The 21,764-nt window shown below is 35.1% G+C and overlaps 2 protein-coding genes across 7 annotated transcripts in view; one reads left to right on the top strand and one right to left on the bottom strand.

The window, feature by feature from the left end:
* Positions 1-5,689, top strand: part of LOC104612253 (diacylglycerol kinase 1-like) — a 90,825-nt gene extending 85,136 nt beyond the window's left edge. For 3 of the 6 annotated variants that reach the window (XR_016080241.1, XM_010279611.3, XM_010279610.3), the window contains one exon: positions 4,748-5,337. Coding sequence is in view for 4 of the 6 variants with exons in the window: in XM_010279611.3 (XP_010277913.1) it covers positions 4,748-5,071 (324 nt within the window). In the remaining 2 variants the exon portion in view is untranslated. Of the gene's footprint in view, positions 1-4,727; positions 5,338-5,440 lie in introns of those variants that run through there. The other 3 variants (XR_016080240.1, XM_088894447.1, XM_088894448.1) reach the window with 3 other exon arrangements.
* A 5,924-nt stretch (positions 5,690-11,613) lies between these two features.
* On the bottom strand, positions 11,614-19,146 carry LOC104612254 (protein THYLAKOID FORMATION1, chloroplastic-like). Its single transcript, XM_010279612.3, has 5 exons — positions 18,630-19,146; positions 17,703-17,970; positions 14,947-15,163; positions 13,053-13,168; positions 11,614-11,957 (listed from the first exon to the last, which is right to left on the bottom strand). Exons 1-5 carry the CDS (start codon positions 18,829-18,831, stop codon positions 11,867-11,869), a joined length of 894 nt encoding a protein of 297 aa, XP_010277914.1. The 5' UTR covers positions 18,832-19,146; the 3' UTR covers positions 11,614-11,866.
* Between the last annotated feature and the right edge of the window lie 2,618 nt (positions 19,147-21,764).

The following is a 21,764-nucleotide window of genomic DNA, read 5'->3' as shown; positions in this document are numbered from 1 at the left end:
GGTCAAATAGCCATAAATAATGTATAAATATATAAGTATATATATTAATGGTATACAGGAAAAAATATATTACAATTAATATAGTGGGGTGCATAGATATCATACAATGCATTAAATGAGAGTCCAAGACACAAAACATATGGACCTATTATATTTACCTTAATTATTATATCAATTGTTTTCTATTTTATAATTTTTGCTTTTTAACATTGACAAAAAAAGTTAACCGAATATTAAATTCTCAAATATAAATTAAATTACAATTAATAATTTATAAAAATATATAATTTTAACTTAAAATATATCAAATCTGTTAAAATTTCTAAGACATATATCATATGCAAATTCATAATTTTTAATTACTAAAATAATTTTTTTATTATTAAAATTTTTATTTGTATAATATTTTTGAAATTAAAAATCATTTTTCATATAAATGTAAATTAGTGGATTTTATAGATTCAATTTAATATTATATTCTTGAATATTTTGTAAACAATTTTTTTGTAAATAATAAATATAATGTTATTTAATGTAAATTGAAATATTAATTAATAATTATAAAAATATATAAAATTGTAAGATATACATCATGTGAAAATTTATAAATTTTAAGTACTGAAATAATTATTCTATTATTAATATTTTATTTGTATAAATGTCTTGAGATTAAAATCATCTTTTCATGTAAATGTGGATTTGAGAGATTATTTATTCCATTTGTTTATAAAGTACTAATTTTGAATATTATATCTTTTAATTTTTAGTTGAAGTTGTTAAACATAAATATGTATTATTTGTTTGGATTTCATATGGACACAAAAGTTTATAAAAATTATTTTATTTCATTAAATGTCACAAGTCACAAGATGGCTTAGTGGTTTGAAGTTGTGTTGAGAGTTTTGGCCTTAGGTGCTAGGCAACCTAGGTTCAAATCATCCTATAAGCATCAATACCAAATTTTTAATAGAAAGGCATTGTGTATCAGTTGATACAATGCGATACAGGCTGATACACACGTATCGGTCAGATACGTGCGATTTATAGTATATGTTTCTATTCATAGCATATCTTGTATTGCCTTGTACCGATACTAATACGATATGCCCCATATTGGACGTATCTTGTCGATATTTAAAACCTTGAAGAAAACTCAACATAACTAAGCCTTGCCCAACTATATGGAGTTGGCTACATGAATATTCTTTTGCCATTCCACTCTCTTCTATGCCATGTCATAAGGGTGCAATTGAGCCGAGCTGAGCTGAAATTCTGTATGTCTTGGCTTGGTTTGACTAAAATATTGTTAAGCTCAAGTTTGAGTTCGAGTTCACGAATTCTATTTCCTAATTCAAGCTCGGTTCGATTAAAGATCAGATGAACTCGAGTTCAACTTGAAAGATCAAAAACGAATATATTTTTTATATTCTGTAAATATAATTATATATATATATGTATATATTATAATATACAGTATATTCTTATATTATATAGAGTATAAAAATATATTTTACGTAAAAATATTTTTTCATAATATATTATAAAATACATTTTTATATTCTATAATATGTATGTATGTAAGTATGTGTTAATTGAGCCATGCTCGCAAGTTTTCAAGCCGAACTTTTTATTAGTCTAGCTTCAGTTCAAATAACTAATCGAGCTTTCCTTGAGATTTGAACTCAATTAAAATCCAAATCGAACCAAGCCTAATCAAACTCAAGCCCGATTTATTCAATTAGAGCTCAATTCCATTGCAGCCCTAGCATGTTGGTTGTTAAATTATGAGCCCGTAAACATTTCTCACTACTTCAACTCTTGTCCTTTATGGTCTACCCTTAGCTCTTCTAGACTCTTCAACTTGTAACCAGTGTTGCATGGACAGACATGAGAATCGAAATATGATGCATGTCTAGGAGTCTGACTTGGCAAGACAAAAAAGAAACAAGGACTCGTAGGAGACATTTATAAACAAGTATAAACTATTAAAATACTCCATATTTTATTGAATTTTAACATTATAAACCTGTAGAGAAAGTTGTTAAAAGATTGTCTTGATTACATTTTGTAGGAAAAAATGGCATTTAATCTGTACATTAACTATTCATTTATGTCAAATAAGCAATAGGAGAAAAAAAATGTAACTTAGAACTGTCCCTCAAGAATCTATGTTTTGTAGGAGTCCAATGTGTGTCTGGCAGAAATATTTCCTTTATTTAAGATAGTACATGCAACACTACTGTAACAGATCACTTCTCATTGGAGTTGTAAGTGACAAATCCATTTCATCACCAATGTGTGTCTTTTCTTGTACATGAAAAAACCATCTTAGTCTACTTTCCTTCATTTCATCACCAATTGGTGCTACTCCTAGGTTGCTTGGAACAAGTACATATTTGATCCTATCCTTTCTAGTTTTCTCACTCATCCATCTCAGCATTTGCATTTCTACTATGCTCATTTTTTGGACATTTTGTTTCTTGGCTGCTCAATACTCGGGGATATTTTGCTGATTTTTTCTAAGATATTTGGAAAATCTAAAGAAGTTAAGGAAATTAATAGAACTTGGAATTTGTTAATGAAACTTCATTGATTCTTAGAAGTATAATTGCACATTTAGAACAAAAAAAACAACAATGAAAAATAATTATGTATATTAAATAAGAGAATATTGAGTGATTTTAATCTGTGTGTGTGTATGTGTGTGTGTGTCTTCCTTTTAGGTATGGTTGGTTCCATTGTTTTGGTTGGACTGAAAATCTTCTCTTCCAGTTGTGTGTGTCGTGCTCTTTTTCATATTATAGTGACTTAGAAAGTAAATCACATATTCACATTAACAATGGTATACCAGCTAGTGAATCACAGGATCCATATTTGTTCTTTTAGGAAAATATTTCAATTTTTTCAACAATTTTAATGAAATATCTATAAATAAAAACCACCTAAGAGAGTTTCCTAAAGTTGGATTTCGATAGATGTAGTTTGGGCAATCCTAGCCTTTCAGGCATTGGGGGTGTCTTTAGGGATTATAGAGGGTTAGTTATAGCCCTTTATTCAAGTCCTATTACCGCTGGGAACATCAGTGCAGAAAAGTTAATGACACTACTTCAAGGGATGAAACTAGCAAAGAATCTTGGATTCAACAATCTGATTGTGGAGGGAGATTCCAAAGTTGTTGTTAGGCTGGTTGAGAAATGACAGCTTGATTCCTTGGAAACTCCTAATCTATATGAGTGTGATCAATCAGCTGGGACTTGGCATGGATTTTCCCCATTCTTTAGGCAAAGAACACACACATTTGGAGAAATTGACCAGTTTCTCCACTTTCTTTGGAGTCTCTCACAAATGTTTGTGATTTACTCTGCCTCCCAACAAAAGATCTTCACTTTAGGGAGGATCGTGCTTGACCACAATTTCAAATGTTTATGATTTGCTTGGATGCCTCCTAACAAAAGATCTTCACTTTAGGGAGGATTGCGCTTGACCACAATTCTTTAGCTGGAAAGATTGGGTTATCAAATGAATGAGTTAGGCAGTTGAAGGAAGAGCAGGTAAATATGTCATTTGCATTTGGGATCCACACTTTCTCATCCAACCCAGGAGGAGCCAAGATCACATCTTGAAGAGAGTTGAGGGAATTAGCTCAGTAGTTTCATTACCTCTCAAAGGCCTCAAACGTAAATCCCAAACCAGCCCCGTCTCATCAAAGGAGATCAGATCAGCTATGGGTTTGTTTTTAGCCAAGGATAAATTGAAGATTCTTGGATAAGAGAGGCAAAGAGGAGGCCATCTCCACCAAGTATCCTCCCTTCCCCTCTTCCTTACTGAATACCTCATTCTCTTCCTAAGTTCCTAATGGATAAATGAAGGAAAAAAATCGAGAAAAAAGGGAAAGGGAGAAAAACAGAAAGAGAAAAAAAAAAAAAAGAACCCTGCTTTTCTCCCTTTCCCTTTTTTCTCGATTTTTTTCCTTCATTTATCCATTAGGAACTTAGGAAGAGAATGAGGTATTCAGTAAGGAAGAGGGGAAGGGAGGATACTTGGTGGAGATGGGAAAAAAAAAAAAAAGAACCCTGCTTTTCTCCCTTTGCCCAAGGAGAGGATTCCACTGCCAAAAGAGGCGGAATTTCTGCTTAACAGATCAACATACAAACTAGGCAATACTCACCTACCTCATTTTTTAGTTGCATGGTTTCTGTTTATTTCTTTTAATAGTTTAATCCTATTGCAGAAAGTTGTTATTTTTTCTGTTTAGTTTGTCATGTTATACTTTTGACCTGTGGAATAATTTTCTTTATGTTTCCTCTCATTAGAGTATTTCTTCTTTCTGCATTTAATGAATATTACTCTTTTCAAGGAGGTTATTATTGTTAGGGTGATCATAAACTCGTAATGAGAGAAAGGGTGAACCAGTCTGACTAGGTGGATAAGGTGCCTAACACCCTTGAATCCCTACAAAGCAATTCCCATTCGCTTTAAACATCTCCCGTTGTTTTTAAGTTCAATGTAGTCACTGTTTTGAAAAAGGAGTTATGACATCTTTATGCTTTTGGTTTTCCAAATTGCCGTTTTCAAGTTGGGTATCCATTTTATTCTAACTGAAATGGAAGTTGACTCCCAAAGCCCTGTAAAGGGGACAGTAACTTGCAGCGAAGTTGCTATACTGTAGCAGCTAGGAGTTGAGTATCAGGCTTGACTGTCTGAGAATGTTTTTTTTTTTTTTTAAGTTCTTTTCTTTATCATATAGGCACATCGAATCCGTTTCGAATTTCACAGGGGTGCTGCTGAGTGTACATATATGAGGATTGATGGGGAACCATGGAAACAACCCCTCCCTGTTGATGATGACACTGTTGTAGTTGAAATCTCCCACCTCGGTCAAGTAAACATGCTTGCCACTCTAGGCTGCAGATCCAAAAGTGTCCACGACCCACTGGTACCTAGCAGCCCTCATGGTGAAGAGGAGGATAGTGAAGAAGAGTCTGATGAAGACTGGGAAGAGCGTAGGAAGTTTGGAGCAGCAGATACATTCAAAATTCCTGATGGGATTGACATTACTCATCTCAGTTAAGCTTGACAAAATATTCATCATTCTCTCTCAAGTAACTGTCATTGTTTCCTAGCAATTGAGGTAAAGTGCCCTCTTCTATTTGTTAATGAATCTAATTTGCCAGTAATAAATTATCATCATCTTTAGGCAGTAAATTGTTCAAATTCTTTTTTTTTTTTTTGTCTAATTGGCATTTTACCTTGTGTCCATTACGACAGAGATCTACATTCTAACTGTTTTCTTAACTTAAAAAGTCCAGACTTAATATATTGTCCGTGTCTAACGTCTATATATATTCTGACAGAAAAAGGCATTAAAATAATCAACGAATCTCCCAACTTTAAGCCAACATGTTAACAACCATCATCTATATACTTGGTTTTGGTGCAGGTTAAATTTACAGTGGGTATATAACGTCAATTTATATTTTCACTCTTGCACATATGCATAACATATTGCCCGTGTTTAAAGTCTGAATGTATTACCATCATCTATAGTTAGATACTTGCCTTGATTTTGGTGCAGATTAAATTTAGATTGAGTATATAACATCTACTTATATTTTCACTCTTTATTTGCACATATTTATAACATATGCCCTTACACTAATAATTATTAAGCCATTATTGTGTTTCCAAACTCCAATTCCAGGTGGCTCTCCGTTTTTGAACATTTACTGCATTTTTGGATTTCATGGGTTGTTTTGATAGATCATAGGTGAGTGGCGTTTCTGATCGAATTCTATAAGGTAAAAGCCCACCCCCATATTAAATTTTGCCTCTGTCTAAGCAGATAAGCGGGCCCTGATTCAAACTTCAAAGTCAAACCCGCCGAGCACAGGCTCTCCCCACGTTGAGTGCAATTGGACGCTGCGTGCGTCCTTGATACTGGGAAAACTTTGGCTGTTTGGAAAAACAATCTGGGCTGTTTTGGAGCTTCTTTTCCATGGCAATACTATGGGTATGGGGCGCGAAAGAGTATTTGCAATCAGTGTTGTACTTGTCAAGAACTTGAATGAGGCAACGTGTCATATACAGCAAGCTCCCAAACAGCCCAAGCTGTTTTTCCCAGACAGCCAAATTTGTTCCCTTATCTGCACGGTGCATACCAGGGCTGTAATCGAGTTGAATTCGGTTCGATTTGGTTACATTCAAATCCAATCCGGTTATTTAATGTTATTCTAACCGGATTGGATTTGGATGTAACCAAATCGCTCCAAATTCAACTCAATATTGTGGCCCTGGTATGCATTATTGATAAGGAAAAATGTATTTATTAGGGATGGTAATTTTTCCTGTAAAATTGGGGCCCCGCCCTGCTCCGAATTGGGTGGGTTTTCCTTGAATTTAAACGAGGATGGGGACATTGTTTTGAATTGGGGACTAATTTTGTATATAAGTCCTCAAATCCGGTGATAAATTATTAAAATATATATAGATTTAATATTAATTTCTAAAATATTTTTAAATTTTCCCTAAATCCCTAAAACCCTTAGCATCCAATAATTTAATGTTTAAAATATTCCTAAATTCCTGTAATATAATTTCCAAAATGTCTGAAATATGATGTATTTTTTAGATGTTGGCTTGGGGCGGGGAAAATTCAGGAATTCCCCATCTCCTATAAGGAAGTGTCCCACTTCGCCACCAGGGATGGGACAAGGGATTTTGGCTTCGGGCAAGGACAGGGAAAGGGTGCTCTACCCCAAATCTGTTCAGTTGCCATTTTTACTATTTATGATAAAAAGACATGATATCAAAAGAGTTTTGACCAATCAACCCTTCCCTGTGAATTTTGATAAATACAACCTGATTATTTATCACTTACGGGTTGATTGGTTACAAATTTTTCTGGTATCATGTCTTCAGTATCTAAAACTTACCATAACTTTTCAAAACCTCTAGAGAGACCCCCAGTAAATTATCTACACTTGGAAGATAAACCGTGTTATTAGATAGAAGCTCTCCAGTAAATAAAAAATTGCAACCAGGTCAGCTAACCAATTTAAGAATAGAAGGAAGTTGAGGCAATTTTATGCATTGCTCTTGAGCCAATCCACTACGACAGTTAGGATGAATGATTTCAATCCTTAAATTCAAAATGAGACCTTTTGCTGGTTTCAAACAACATACTCCTGTCCGTTGCCACTGCTTTATTGATTACAAGGTCCTAGCCTCGATGTCCTTTGTGGCATACAGCCCATGGCCTATTCTCTCTTTATCTGGGTTGCACTTATGTATTCTATTCTATCATTCTATTAGGATTTCCTGGAAACCCAGTAAGGACCCTATCCGAGAGACTGAGTCCCTTTGCTTGACTTAAACTCAATCTTCTTTCACCTATTCTTGTATCCAGGAACTATTTTATAGTTCCCACCAATCTGTAGCTCGATAGAAGCCATTCACTTGAAGCAATCTGAAGCCACCACGTCGAGTGATACCTCAGGTCTGGGGATTGTCATTCGCAATTCTTCTGGAGCCTTTTGCTTTGGACGTGCTATTAGAAGAGTTATCTTCAATTGAGACGGAAGCATTTGCTTTACTTGAGGGATTGAAATTTGTGCAGTGTTTGGAAATCGTTGACCTGGAGGTTAAAGGGGATTCTTTAGTATTGATTAAAGCTTTACTGGAGGAAATCTTTGATCCTCTGTGGCACATCATTCAACTGGTTGCCGAGTGCAGGGCTTATATGAATTGGTTTCCCGGCTGCTCAATTAACTTAGGGCCCGTTTGGTTTGCAGGAATATAGGGGTTTGGAATTGAAATTGGAATGGGCTATTCTGATTTTAACTGTTTGGTTGAATGGAATCGGAATCTTATTATGAACCAAATACTATGCATATCGGAAAGACAAATTTAAGAGACATCGAAATATGTCTTGGATACGCATGAATATGGACAAAAAATTAAGATATGCATGGAAACACATGGAAATGCTATAAATACTCTAATAAATCATAAATAAACATCAATATCACTAAATATAAGACATAAATGAGCTATTTACGCATAAAAATAACACATTTACATATTATAATCAATAAACAAGAAGTTGGGAATAGAAACATACTATCTAATTATGGACATAATAGATCCAGTAATTATTTTGTATGCTTTATTCTAAAAATTAAATTTAAATTAAGAAAAGTAAATATGTAACAAAAAATTGAATGGATTTATGGACATAATAGATGAAATAATTATTTTGCATATTTTATTTTAAAAATTAAAAAAAATAAATATCAATATTTTAAAACACAAAGGCATTCCACTACTTAGAGGCATAAAGCATAGTTCAGAATACAATAGGCATGAGGAGGAAAGAGGAAGGGGGGATTTCATTTTTTTTCTTTATCTTTAATAAAAAACTTTTATATTAAGAAAAATAAAAATGCATAATAGTTGTTAAAAGAGGGTCTTGTCGAAGCGGAGGCGAGTGAGCGAAGCAAAGCAAGACCCCCCTAACTCAAAAAAATAAATTAGGGGGCAAATCACTTTCTTTCCCCATATCTTTTCTAACATTAACTGAAAATGTAAAAGAAATTTGAAAAAACGTATTTAGTTTCACTCATTTTTTCACTACCTTGAAAAACTTGTTGAATCTTGCAAATTTATAGATGTTTTGGCAAACTTTTACAATATTTGAGTCTTTAAAAAGGTTAAAAAGCTTTATGAAGGGTTTGGGAAAGAAAAAGGGCTTCTGAAATGGGTTTAGAAGCCTTCTTTCGAAGGGAGTTTTATTTGCATTTCCGCTACAGTAAAATCGTATTGTATCGGCCGATACGCTACCATATCGATATCGTATCGGCCAATACAGTGCCGAAACACACCGATACTCAACGATACATGTACTATACAACTTTAATACAATGAATAAATACGACACATTCAATTTAGTACCATGTAGCATGTCGAAAATTTGCTAGAATGATACGTGACAAAATTTTGAACCTTGAACAAACCTTAAGTGCCTAGGGAGGCGAATGGTACAGCACAAAGTTGCATGTCATGCATTATCTATCAATGTTGTATAAGTTTGGTCTAGGGTTCCTGATTTTTGCGAGATTGTATTTGTAACATCTCTCTAAGCAGTTAATAGGATTTGCTTCGTTAGGCTTCCAAAAAAAGTGACTGAATGCTTTTAAAATAATCTGTTTTGTACGATAAGTTAATAGAGAATATTTTTTGATGGAAAAACAAATTAAGCAATTAGGTGGGTTCTCTTTTCATACTTTGATTTTTTGTTTTTCTAAAGAACTTAGAGTTGATTAATAGGACATAATTTGGCCAAACCATGGGGCATGATTACAACTTTTGGTGATATATGTAATTAGAGGTGTAAATCGGGCTGTGCTGCCCGTGGCCCGGCATGATGGCATGCAGGCCATGTCAGGCTAGCATGATAGTCTGTGTCGTGTTGGGCCTAGGGTTTTAGGTCCACAGGGTGGGTCGGTACGGCACAACCAAGCGGACTGTGCCGTTTATAGCCCGCGTGCCGGCACAGCCTAGCATGACCCATATATACTATTTATGTATATTTAATATATATTTATATATAATATATTAATAAAATAAATAATTGTTTTCAATTTTATTATACTAATTTATTTAATTATTGTATATAAGCAATTTTATACATCAAAATTCATATAAAATTTAAATTTTAAGTTTTTTTTCAATTTTTTAAATAAATAAATAAAAATAACTTCGGCCTGGTCCATGGCCCGGCTTGGAGTAAGGCTTGGCCTATGGGCCAGCCCAGCCCGTGGCACCGCACGGGCCTACATGGGCTGTACCGGGCCGACCCCCAAACTATTCATTGGGGAGGGCGGCATGGCCCGCACTTTGCGTGGGCCGCCCACAGTTCGTGCCATGCTGGCCCAGCACGGCCCACTTTGTACCTATATCTAATGTGATTGTGGGATTTTTGTCATAAGCACCCATCCGTCATGAATTAGATTTTTGATAGACCAGGGGCCTCAAATGGTTGTCTTTTCATACAAATCACAACTTGGTGGTTACTTAAAATGGAGGCTTCAATTCAACCTTTGGCATAGATTAAGGGCTTCAAGTAGTCCATGCACCACCACAGACTCAGGATCCGAGGAAAGCACTTGTACATTGCAGAAATTGCCACTGCCATCCAATGTAATACACACCATTACAACTCCCGTGTATGATTGCCACAACTTAGGGAGTTGCAATCAGCAAAGAGACCATCTGTAGCCTGTAGGTCTGGATGTAGCGTGCCATTCACATAACTGAAAGATCATAGTGTTTGCATACTCAATACTTTCGAGGGCTTCGGTTACCATCCTTCACAGCTAACTCGGTTCCAAACCCTCCATACAATAATGGTTACTGCAATCTAAAAAAGTACTTGTGTCATTTGGCTTCGTTACCTCTACATGTCCTATTGATTTAACATCCATTGATCATGCATTGTCCGAAATCTATCCGCTAAGAGCCTCTCATCAGCCTACGATAATGGATTCAAACATTACAGTTACTGTAAACGAACATCGCCAAAACAGATGATCCTTTGTTTACAACCAAGGTTTTTAAAATCAAACTGGACAGGGAACCATTATGGGGACCGGTTCCCAGGTCGAATGGTCCAACTGTCCGATTCGAATAAATGATCAATTCTGACTTAAAAAATAAAAATAATAAAAAAATAAAATGGCCAAAAATCATTACTCAGGTTGACAGTTCGACCATCCAAATCAATGGATCAGTGACCAAATCAACAAATTTTGACTAAAATGCAGTTTTAGGGTGAAACGGAACAGTTACCTGACCAGGAACCCAGTCCAACCATCCAAATTACTCAGGTTTTGAAAACCATGGTTACAACTTACAACCAAAACAACAATGGTTTTTAAAAACGAACCGGTCAGGGGTCCCGTCACTGGTTCAAACGGTCCAACTGTTCGACCCGAACGGCCAGGCCGTTCTGACAAAAAAATAAAAAAATTTAAAAAATTAGAAAACAATCAAAACCATTCGAATGGTTCAAATGATTATCCAGCCGGTCAGATGACCCATTCCCAGTTTTTCCGATCCAACCGTCAGGTCTGGTCCGGTTATAAAAACAGTGAAAACAACAGAATTTATCTCCATCGGTGCTCCGTAATGCGGACTTCACTGGTAAGCCCTCCTACAACAGCCACCAAGTGATGAAAAGATAAATCCTAGGATATAAATTGCACTGCTACAACCTCTTCCAGTAGAGTTCTGGTTCATGCTTGCACCGACACATTGAGTTCTATAAACTGTCCCATTCACCTTCTTCTCCCTCTGTCATTTCATATGAAGTTCATGCCACGAACAAAACCGCCATAAATTCATTTACCATGCAAGAGTATTTCGGTCATATTAATTACTTAATTGCTTACGTGGACAATTTCTATCGATGATTATCAATGGCGATTTGATGGAAGGTGAGTTTTGAAAAATAAAAACTCTGATGAGGGGCTCCCAGGATGTTCTGAAAAGTTATGGTGAGTTTGAAAAAACACGCTAATAGTGAGTTTTAGATAAATTTGATAGACAAGATCTATATGCATGGAAGATGGTTGATCATCATAGAGATAAACATTAGAAGAATGCGTATTGATACAAAATTAGAAAGAAAAAAGGGGGATGAGCCGGTACAAAAGATGCATCTGGATCATTATACTCCAAATAATACAAGAATTACAAACTCGGATCTTGGTAGGTGGCGCCTGTAACTCAGATGCTATATGTCCTTGCCCAAAAGCCATAAAAGAAGCATGGTGTTGAAGTATCAGTGTGCTTGGCAGGAAAGGTTGAATTATTGACCTGCATATTGAAATTCTCCTATGCATTTTGTAATAGCCTCATTGGCCCTCTGGTCTGCCCTTTCTTCTCTTTTCTTCTTTTCTCTGCCATCCAAAAATATTGCAAAAAGAATAGCTGTTATCATCTGGAAACAACAGTCCTACAACATATGCACAGTAGCCAAGTATCTGGCAACTACTTTAACCTCCCCTGAACTTTAATCTCTTCAAAAACCCCCTCCATATTTTGTAATTTAGAGTATTAAATTACAAAATTACAAAGTTATTATAATAATTTAAAGTATTATAATAATAATAATAATAATAATAATAATGACAATAAAAGCACAAAAATATCAATAAAAAAACAAAAATAAGCAGAGATTTCGTGAGAGGGATGGTGAGGAGAGAAAAGGGTTTTGTTCAAAGAAATTTCCTCTAATTGTTTTCAATTTTTGTTTCATTGATATTTTTGTGCTTTTCCGGTCAAAGGATATTTCAATATTCTTATCCCTGGGCAATATAGGAATTTTATTTTGGGTAAAATTCAAAGCAACGGAAAGGGTCAGCTTGTATAAAGAAATGTGAAGGGAGGTTTTTGGAGAGGTCAAAATTCAGAGGAGATTAAAGCAGTTGTCAGAAATTATAGAGGAAGTCAAAGGCACCATTTTTTTTTCTTGAAGTGCAAAGGCAACATGTATTTCAAAAGCACAAGTCCTTACAGATATAGGACAACTAGAATACCTAAATTCTTGCCACAACACTAATGATGAATATCACAATGAAAGGGAAGTCCTTTTTTTCAGTATACAGACCATTACTCAATGTTGATCACAGTTATCCGGGATCTTGGGAAGGGTAGATTGGACGTGGACCTAACCTGTGGATTTTTTATTTTTTGCACAAAATAGCCACTCTCAGAAAATTCCCATGTATCCACATACCCGTTTAGACACGTCTACTTTTTTTTAAAAAATATCGGAACCATAACTTCAGCATTTTTAGGAGGTTAACATCAGAAGAGTTTTCCTATTTCGATTTTGTCAGTTTACATTCTACATGGTTTAGTACATCTCCCCCCCCCCCCCCCACAAGATACTCTTATCAGATTACATTTAATATGCATGAAAGGATTTGGAGCAGTAATAAGATATCATAGCAAAATAGTGTGGAAATAGTTTAGTGCTAATGTGCCCATACCTATCTACATACTCCTTTAAGAGCTCCTTAGCTTGAACCAATTTTGACAGCAGGTTGCGGTATACATCAAGGTCTCGATCTATACTTCTTTTGTTTATGTTTAAGGCTGCACAGAGCTGTTGAGCAACAACAAACATGGTGTCATTCCATATTCAGGAACCTACATACACATACATGCATGCAACATTTATGGTTCTTTCCTATACAACATATTTTATTTCTGCTGTTGGAGGGACAATATGGTAGATCCAAACCACCCACTGGATGGGGAACCCTCTATATTTGCCATGTGCCAAATCCTCCAATCTTATACCCATCTCCCATTGCTTTTTCCCTATGGATTTAAGCTCTTCAAAGTTTCACCTTTCGATTCAAAATTTACCCACAAAGGGCTTTTCTGTTAGACACCATACAAGAGTTTTAAGGATGAAGTCATGAACAGAGTGGCCACAGCAGGTATATAAAGACTCCAGATCTGCTACAAATAAAATTTGCACAACAGGCTATAAAACCCAATCAAGAGAAAAAATGTCAGTTTCTGGTACATCTGTTGACGGTATATGCATTGCTGACATATTTGCTTCTGTTCTTATTGAACTTCCTAGTCCATTGTGTAGTGTATACACCTTGTTTGTAGCACATCTAGAGTGGCATATGAGGCCCCCCTGAGCCCTCCAACTATCTTGCCATAAAAAATGCTCCTAGGCCATTTAGACTTATTCAATAAACCACATTACTATGAGGCCTGCTCCTCTTTATGTGCATGCACCCATCTGCTGTCTATGCACAAACAAGAGTCGATCAAATGCATGTTTGTTGCACCCCATGATGTGTGATACAAAGAACAAATGAAAGTCAGCAATATGACTAATACTGAAAATATTTAATATGCAGATCATGAAAGTTTAACAGTGGATATCACACTAAACAAAATGGAATTGCAAAACAGGATTCATGCAGTTGACCCCATATAGTTGGGAGTAAGGCTTAGATGATGATCATGATCATGAAACTTATATTTAGAAACATGCAGAAGAATAGATATAAATATAAAATTAAATGGGAGAAGTACTCAAGGGAGCTAATAGACTGCAGACTGTTATATGTAGGGAACTCATTCAAAGAGGATGCCCTACTATTTGATAGATATACCCAAGAGATTCTCTGGAATTAGACTTGACTGGGTGATCCTAACAATTTGACCTAATGCATTCACTAAACTAAACAAATATATGACATACAGTCAAAGAAAAAAAAATGTATCCAATAACTAGGATCATGGGCCAATTTCATTCACTGCAACAGTACAGTAGAGGCTAGGCCCTACATCCAACATGTTATTTTTAATAGAAAAGTGCTGACATTTTCCTTGTATGAGGCTAGGGTTTGTGACCACCTCCCCACCCCACCCCCCACACCCAAAAAGAAAAAGAAAAAAAAAAGCCAAAACCCTGGTTTTCCTTCATTTGCTAAAATTAGCGAAGAAAATTAGTGAAATCTGGAATAGAGTAATTCTAGTAATTTCTGACCTGGGAATTGGTGATGAAGGTTCTTGCAGAATCATCTGCATCATAACAAAAATCTGGGTCTCATACTCATCAACCAAAAAAAAGCAAGAAGAAATCTTGGTCTCAGTGGCTTCTTTTAACATCTCATTCTCATTGTAATTCTCGGAGGTATTTGTAGGGATTTCTTGTACCATAATTAAAGAAGGGGTACTAATTATACAGCATTCATTATTCTGCACATACATTTTGATATAAGCATTCTAAACAACAAAAACTTGTAAAACAAACATTGCCTAAATGCATATTTATGATTTTTTTTATAGGTGCATATTTACAATGATACTGGCAAAATTAACTCAAACATCACTGAGAATAGTTGTCTCAACCTTTTCTAAGACAGTTGGTTCTGTTGCATTAGCCAATTCCAGAAGACGAAATAGCCCTATGGCAAAGAAACGACTGTAGCTAAAACTCCCACTGTCTCCAGCTCGTTCTGAAACGTCTTTCAAAATCCCCTCAACTTCTCCTTCTCTAGATGCAAACTCAATTAGCAAACTGGCACTTTGAGTCCTGGCCCAATCTTCCAGCTTTTGTGCATCATTTCTGTATCATAAAATTAATTAATTAATTAATTAATTAAAGTTATGCAGGCTTCCCAAGGTCTCAAACAGATGCAATTTAACTTTCAAAGTATGGAGATGATCAAATCCATGATAATAATTGCAAGTGATTTAACTTTGGGTGATAATACAAGCAAGTAATTACAAGTCATTGCACCTTATTTTGAGAAAGCAAGTTTCAATTCAATACAGTATGTGCATATTTATGTGTTAATAAAGGAGAAACATGATACAAAAAGGAAGCCTTTGGAGTACCAGAATGATCAAACATCTAAGAGAATCATTATTACAAGGAAGAAACATGAAAGTGGAAGATATCCTCTAGTACAAAACAGACTAAATAACATAGGTGTTTGATTCCATTGTGTTTTTCCAAAAAACAGCATTGTGTTTTTTACAATTTTTGAGAAAGCATTTATGCATGGTGCTGTTAGGTTCTGTTACAAAACAGTGCCATGTAGGAGCCACATCAGCCACCATAACAGAAAATGCTTTGAGAAAAGAAAAAAACATCAAAAATGACATTTTCTGAGATGGGCCATTTTCTGCCATTTTTTGAGAAAACAGGTAACCAAACAGCACATACCAATGCATTTTGTTTTCATTTTCTCAAAATCTGAAGGGGCTCTGGTGCGGCACTGTTTTCTCAGAAAACAGCAATGGAACCAAATGCCACCCTAGATGTTTGGACTGTTTTTCTTTCATTTTTTTTCTATTTCCTAATTATTTTATGTTTTATGAGAAAAATTTTTATGTTACTTTTCTAGTTGCCAATTGACATAAATTAGAAAAAGAGAGCAAAGCCTATTCCATAAAGTAAGAAGCTGATCACTGTGTATGCCGATCATTCATCCTAGTGCCAAGGTCTGCGAATGAAATAGCATATCTTTCAAAAGAAATGAGTATCAAGAGTGAGCAAGTTTTGTGATATTACAGTCTTGCTATCATATTTCCATATTATTTAATTTTCAACTTTTTTCTTTTCTAGTGAATCCAGTTCACCCTTATAAAAAATATTTTCTGCAAATTATAAGAAATACATTTTTCAAACAATTTTTCCGGATGATATTATCTATTTTCTTTTAATTTTTCTTCTAACCATTCTACCTATAATGTACTTTACTCATAATTACATGTATTTTAGATTTTTATTTTCCTTCTTGTTCTTGGAAACCACATAATAGTCTAAACTTTCGAGCATTTGCAATTTATTTTCATTGTGTTGTTTCCTTTTCAATCACAATGGATTTGCAAATTTCGCAGTTTAAGACCCAAAAGATTAAACAAAACACAGATGAACGTTCATTTGTAGTTAACATAGCTGTCAAGGCGTACGCAACAAGGCGCCCTTGGAAGCTCACCTCACCTAATTGCCAAGCAGTTTTCTATAGCATGTTATAAAAAACTTTTATATTCTTAATTTTTTTCGCTTATAATTATAAAATAGATATTTTTAAACTAAAATATTCATTTTGTGTGTTTATATACTAATTTCTTTTTATTATTTTCTTATTTGTTAGGGTTGAATCAACACAAACATTGCTAAATGCTGTATTGAACCCTCAAAGACTTCAAAACCTGAACCAATAAGTAAGGAAGAACATAAAATGTTGTCCAATCAACACATTTTTTTCTTTTTCTTTACTAATTTTGTGTGTTCATATTCTAATTTCTTCTTTTTCTTCTTCCACCTTCTCTTTTCTTCTTTTCTTATAACAAAATTAGGGGTTGAGCCCCTATTTTTTTTAATTTTCTTTTCTTTCTTCTTTTTCTTCTCATGAATATGTTGGAATATGTTGATTTTCTATACTTTAACATGAAGTTTATACTTTTCTTATAAAAATTATGGATATTTATTAAGGAAATATGATTAAAAAAATCTATCGCCTAGGCGACTAGGCGACAAGGCGCCCCCCTATCACCTAACCTCGCCTTGGCGCCTTAAAAATTATGGTAGTTAAGTCACCCAGGTTTTTCTTCCAAGGTTCATGATTCACGTATTATATAATGAAGATTTACGCAAACTTTGGTGTCTAGAGGAGCTCTGTTTAATCTATTGCAGCACAAATTTTAATGATTGGTTGCACAGGATAGAAGTCATTAACAGAATCTTAAAATAGAAATTTTTCAAACCTCCATTTGCTGGAAAAATTTATATGTCGACTTTTCCCACTTAGTTTTTCTACAATGTCTTTATGCAACAGATAGGTCAAACTGTCCGCATATCCTGTAAAAGGATCTAGAAACAAAGCTATGAAGCCACCATTGTCCACACCCTAATAGCTTGGGATGGAGGTGATCAAACATGGATGTGGAATAACAAAATTCATACAATTTAAATACTCAATCCAATTGACTCACCAAAATGTTTCCTCCAAAGTTTGAGATAAAAATTCATATAATAATTATTGTTTTCCACTCCTAATAGTAACTACCTGAAGGAAGCACAGCTGCCAAAGCAATATTAGGTTTTAACAAAATCAATAAATAAACAAAAGATAAGGAAAAAATATCTGAAATACCTGTATTGTTCAGGATCCTCCTTCAATGCTTGGATATAAGCTCGGAAGATGGCTTCTCGATCTTCATCATTTGGATACCCTTCCATAAGCTTATCATACACAGTAACAAAACCAAGCGCAAAAACAGCATCATACTGGTATGTCCTCTTATATCTCATCAAATGTTGTTGGACAATCAGTTCCTGCAACACGGTGTTGTATATACTAGGGATAGGCCGCTTGTATGCCTTGAGGAAATTAGATTTTGTCTCACACACCGTGGGCACTTCTGCAACCACAGTAAGAAAATAAGTAGCTGGACACTTGAACCCCTTCCACGCACGCGCACACACACACACACAAAAGTTACAGAAGAAAGGACGTTTATCTCCATAAAGATTAATAGCATAGAGAAAAGAACAAAAAAAAATGAAATTTCAAATTCAATTATAAGTAACAGCTGTGATTCTGGTACCAGAAGCAAAATGGAATTAAAAATTGACTCCAGGAGAAATCAAACTTATAGATATCTTTCTTCCAGTACATTAATAATTACCATTCAGATGAATAAAGATAAAATCAAAGAGAAGTATAAAGATTTTTCAATATCTAATGCTCTTGCTAACTAGAAGAATTCTAAAAATCGCAATATCTAGAGGTACGAATCTTCTTGTATAGTTCTAGAAACAATTCTCCATATTTTTCCCTTTTTCTTACTATTCTTCCCTTTGAAATTTCAGAGGACTATTAGTTCTATGTTGAGCCTAGTTTCTCAAGCAAATAAATAAACGAACCGAAAAGAAAGCACTTTAGACAGGCAAAACCTGAAGAAATTCCACACCAATAAAGTCACTGTTTACATAGAAACCAAAATTCTTAATAGAGGGGGGGGAGAGAGAGAGAGAGAGAGAGAGAGCATATTCAAAAAGAAATGGAACATTAATTTACCTGTTACAGATGACATGCACTGAATAATTGCCATTCGAGAATTCAAATTCTGAGTTTTGGTACCAATTGAAACAGAAAAAATTTTCTTTCGAAAACGAAAGCCGTCAAAAGTGGAACTGAATGGTCGAGCCGAAGAAACCAAACGCTTCCTCCCTGACACTTGGCCTAATGCAGTAAATGACAAAGAAGAAATGGCCGCCATGAAACAAGATTTCTCAGCAAAGAATTTGGTAGGTAAAATTGAAACGAAGAAAATTTAGGGTTTTCAGAGGCGGGGATCCTCTGGCATCGTGAACGCTAAAATCCGCGAAAAAAATCGAATTTTGGCTTTCACTTTATTTTCGTCGTTTCTTTGTTTGAAAGTGGGACGGAGAGACTCTCTGCTCTCTAGTCTCTAACTCTCAACACAACAGTCAACACAGAGGAGGCCGGAGGCTTATCCCGTTTACGAGGTTTTGGTAATATTATCCAGAATCCAGTATAACACGTGTCACATCGTATGGAGATGACCTATCTCGTCATTTTTTTTCTTCCTCTTCCCTAATATTTGTGGTTGTTCCAACTTTTTTCTGTCTAAACTCTAAAATTTACGGGTAGTGTTGTTTGAGGATTTAAAATTTTCAAATGTACCATTTTACTACTTTAATTTAGGAAAAATTTCCGATTTTTGTCTCAAATTTTAAAATGTCGCAATTTAATGGCTAAACTTTTAAAACGTGATAATCCAATATCTACTTAGTTGTTAATCAGCCGTTGTGCCATTTAAAAAAAACACAAATGCCATTCAAGTGTTATTTAATTTTCTTTATCAATTATCTAAATGTTGACAAAAATTTAACCAGAAAAGTTGGGGTCATGTTTGAGTGGGCATTTCAGTGACTCCAATTTTCTTAAATAGAAGAGGCAAGGATCTAAAATTGTTAATTTTTTGTCAATGTTAAATGGTTGGTAAAGAAAATTAGATGACACTTGAAGGGCATTTGTGTCCTTTCAAATGCCACTTAACGGTTGGTTAATGGCTAATTAACAGTAGGTACTGGATTGTTATGTTTCGAAAGTTCGGGTACTAAATTGTCACATTTTAAAGTTTAGGGACCAAAGTAACACTAGGCCCAAAGTATAGGGTACTAATCGGGAATTTTCCCTTTAGGGGGGCGTTCTTTTTTTAGACTTTGAAAGGGGGAAAAGTTGGTCAATGGGATTTTGGTTCCCATTGACCAAGAATCCCATGTTCATTTTTCAAATTTATGTAGGTACCAAGGAATGTTTATTTTCCTGGATATCCATCTCCTAGGTGGGTAAATAACTTTTTCGCATAGGGGGATAGTTGCTAGCACTTGAATAATGCAAGAATGTCCCTTTTAATAATGAATTTTTATGGTTAAAATGGTCATTGCCTTATTTACTTGAAACAAAAGAACATGGGTAAATGCACTTACTCAAGTAAGTGTTTCCTAGGAAAAACTTACCCAGGTAAGTAACTTACCAAAAAGCGAACGAGGCCTTAAGTTAGAAGAAAGATAATAACATGGGTTTTATACATATTTTTGGAAATTAAATTAAGGCCCCTTTCACTTTTTGGTAAGTTATTTACTCCGTTACTTGGGTAAATGCAATTACCTAGGTAAGTCTTTCCTGGGAAACACTTACCCGGGTAAGTACATTTACCCATGTTCTTTTGTTTCCTAGGTAAGTAAGGCAATGACCATTTTAGCCATAAAAATCATCATTAAAATGAGCATTCTTGCCTCATTCAAGTGCTCACAACCTTCTCCCTATGTGAGGAAGTTATTTACCCACCTAGGAAATGAGTATATCACTTACTCCTAGGAAAATAAACTTTCCCTGACCCCCACATAAATCTAAAAAAAAAACATGAGATTCTTAGTCAATGGGAACTAAAATCTCATTGACCAACTTTTCCCTCTTTCAAAATCTAAAAAAAAAAGAACGCCCCCTAAGAGTTTTAGACACAAATGAGCAAGGCAAAATAAGCATCCAATAGTGAAACTATCCCCGATGAACAAATTGGGGTGAGCTTGCTTTACTGAGTTTTTGCCACCGGTTTGCACCCCAAACATAGTAGAAAATGAATACTAGAAAAAAAAATCAAAATATAGACATTTTATAATTTTATCCCTTACCATAACTTTAGTTTAAGTTGAACTTAAAGTCTAAACGTATTTTTTGAAAGTATAGGTACTAAAATGACACATTTGAAAGTTTAAACTCTAAAGTTACACCGTCGCTGAATTATAAGCTACTTATTTGAAATTTACCAAAATACAAATTCATTCAAAGGTGTTCATTGCTAATTCGGGAAGGAAAAGAAATTGTATATTTCTATTTCTTGGGAAGCATTTTATTTAGGAAAGGATTCATCTATGAACCAGAACGTGCTTGGAAATTCAAAATATACATGTCAAATGATTACACTTATACACGAAAGAAAAATGTCAAATTTGATTATTGATAAAATTGGTATTTGGAACCAATGCTCTTTCCTAAGAGGTTTTTTTTTTTTTTTCTCTTTGAGAAAACGGTATTGCATTGGCATTGTTTTCTCAAAAATATTTTTTTTTTCATTTTTTCTGTTTGGGACTGATGAGGGGTAATTTGGCACGACCTAATAAGTAAAGATCACGTGGACGCGATCTGCCCGTACAATAACAACTCAGCAAGGGGAGCCTAGTCAATAGTTTATGGAGTTTGGATCTTCTGCCTCCTTGGCATAAGGTCACCTCAGCGTTATGCCACTTCGGCGTAACACCACCTCGGCATAACGCCACTTCAACCTAAAGTCACCCCGATGCCTAATTATGTTCAGGGCCCAGGAACTGAAGTGACACGTAATCGATTCCAAAAGCTTCCTAGTAGACTCCGAACATCACGAGATCATCTCGCGTAACAGTAGGCCTTATCTTCTCCCCGCCCGGATCGGGCGGCGACGATAAACTTCATTGACTGGTACATTACTCCTCGACTAAAGCGGAAATAGATCTCATCCACTCAGGCCAAAACTCCTAGAACCGTTTCGGGAAATCCATGATAGCTCAACTATATAAAGGCATTGATCCCCCTAGGGTACAGGTATGCGCAATTATTTGCTCACTAGCACTCTAGCACTCAAGTATT

This window comes from Nelumbo nucifera, chromosome 1, assembly GCF_055504915.1.
Source record: "Nelumbo nucifera cultivar China Antique chromosome 1, China Antique-T2T, whole genome shotgun sequence".
Lineage (NCBI taxonomy): Eukaryota > Viridiplantae > Streptophyta > Magnoliopsida > Proteales > Nelumbonaceae > Nelumbo > Nelumbo nucifera.
Note: the sequence above shows the minus strand (reverse complement) of the source record. Positions and strands in the feature narration are given on the sequence as shown.

What these genes read in the sequence shown, in the direction of transcription:
- LOC104612254 (XM_010279612.3), bottom strand. Translation starts at nt 18,831, where the DNA reads ATGGCGGCCATTTCTTCTTTGTCATTTACTGCATTAGGCCAAGTGTCA. An exon ending in GTGCATGTCATCTGTAACAG is followed by an intron (nt 17,971 to 18,629) that starts GTAAATTAATGT and finishes CTGTGGTTGCAG; the next exon opens with AAGTGCCCACGGTGTGTGAG. An exon ending in GAGGATCCTGAACAATACAG is followed by an intron (nt 15,164 to 17,702) that starts GTATTTCAGATA and finishes TTTATGATACAG; the next exon opens with AAATGATGCACAAAAGCTGG.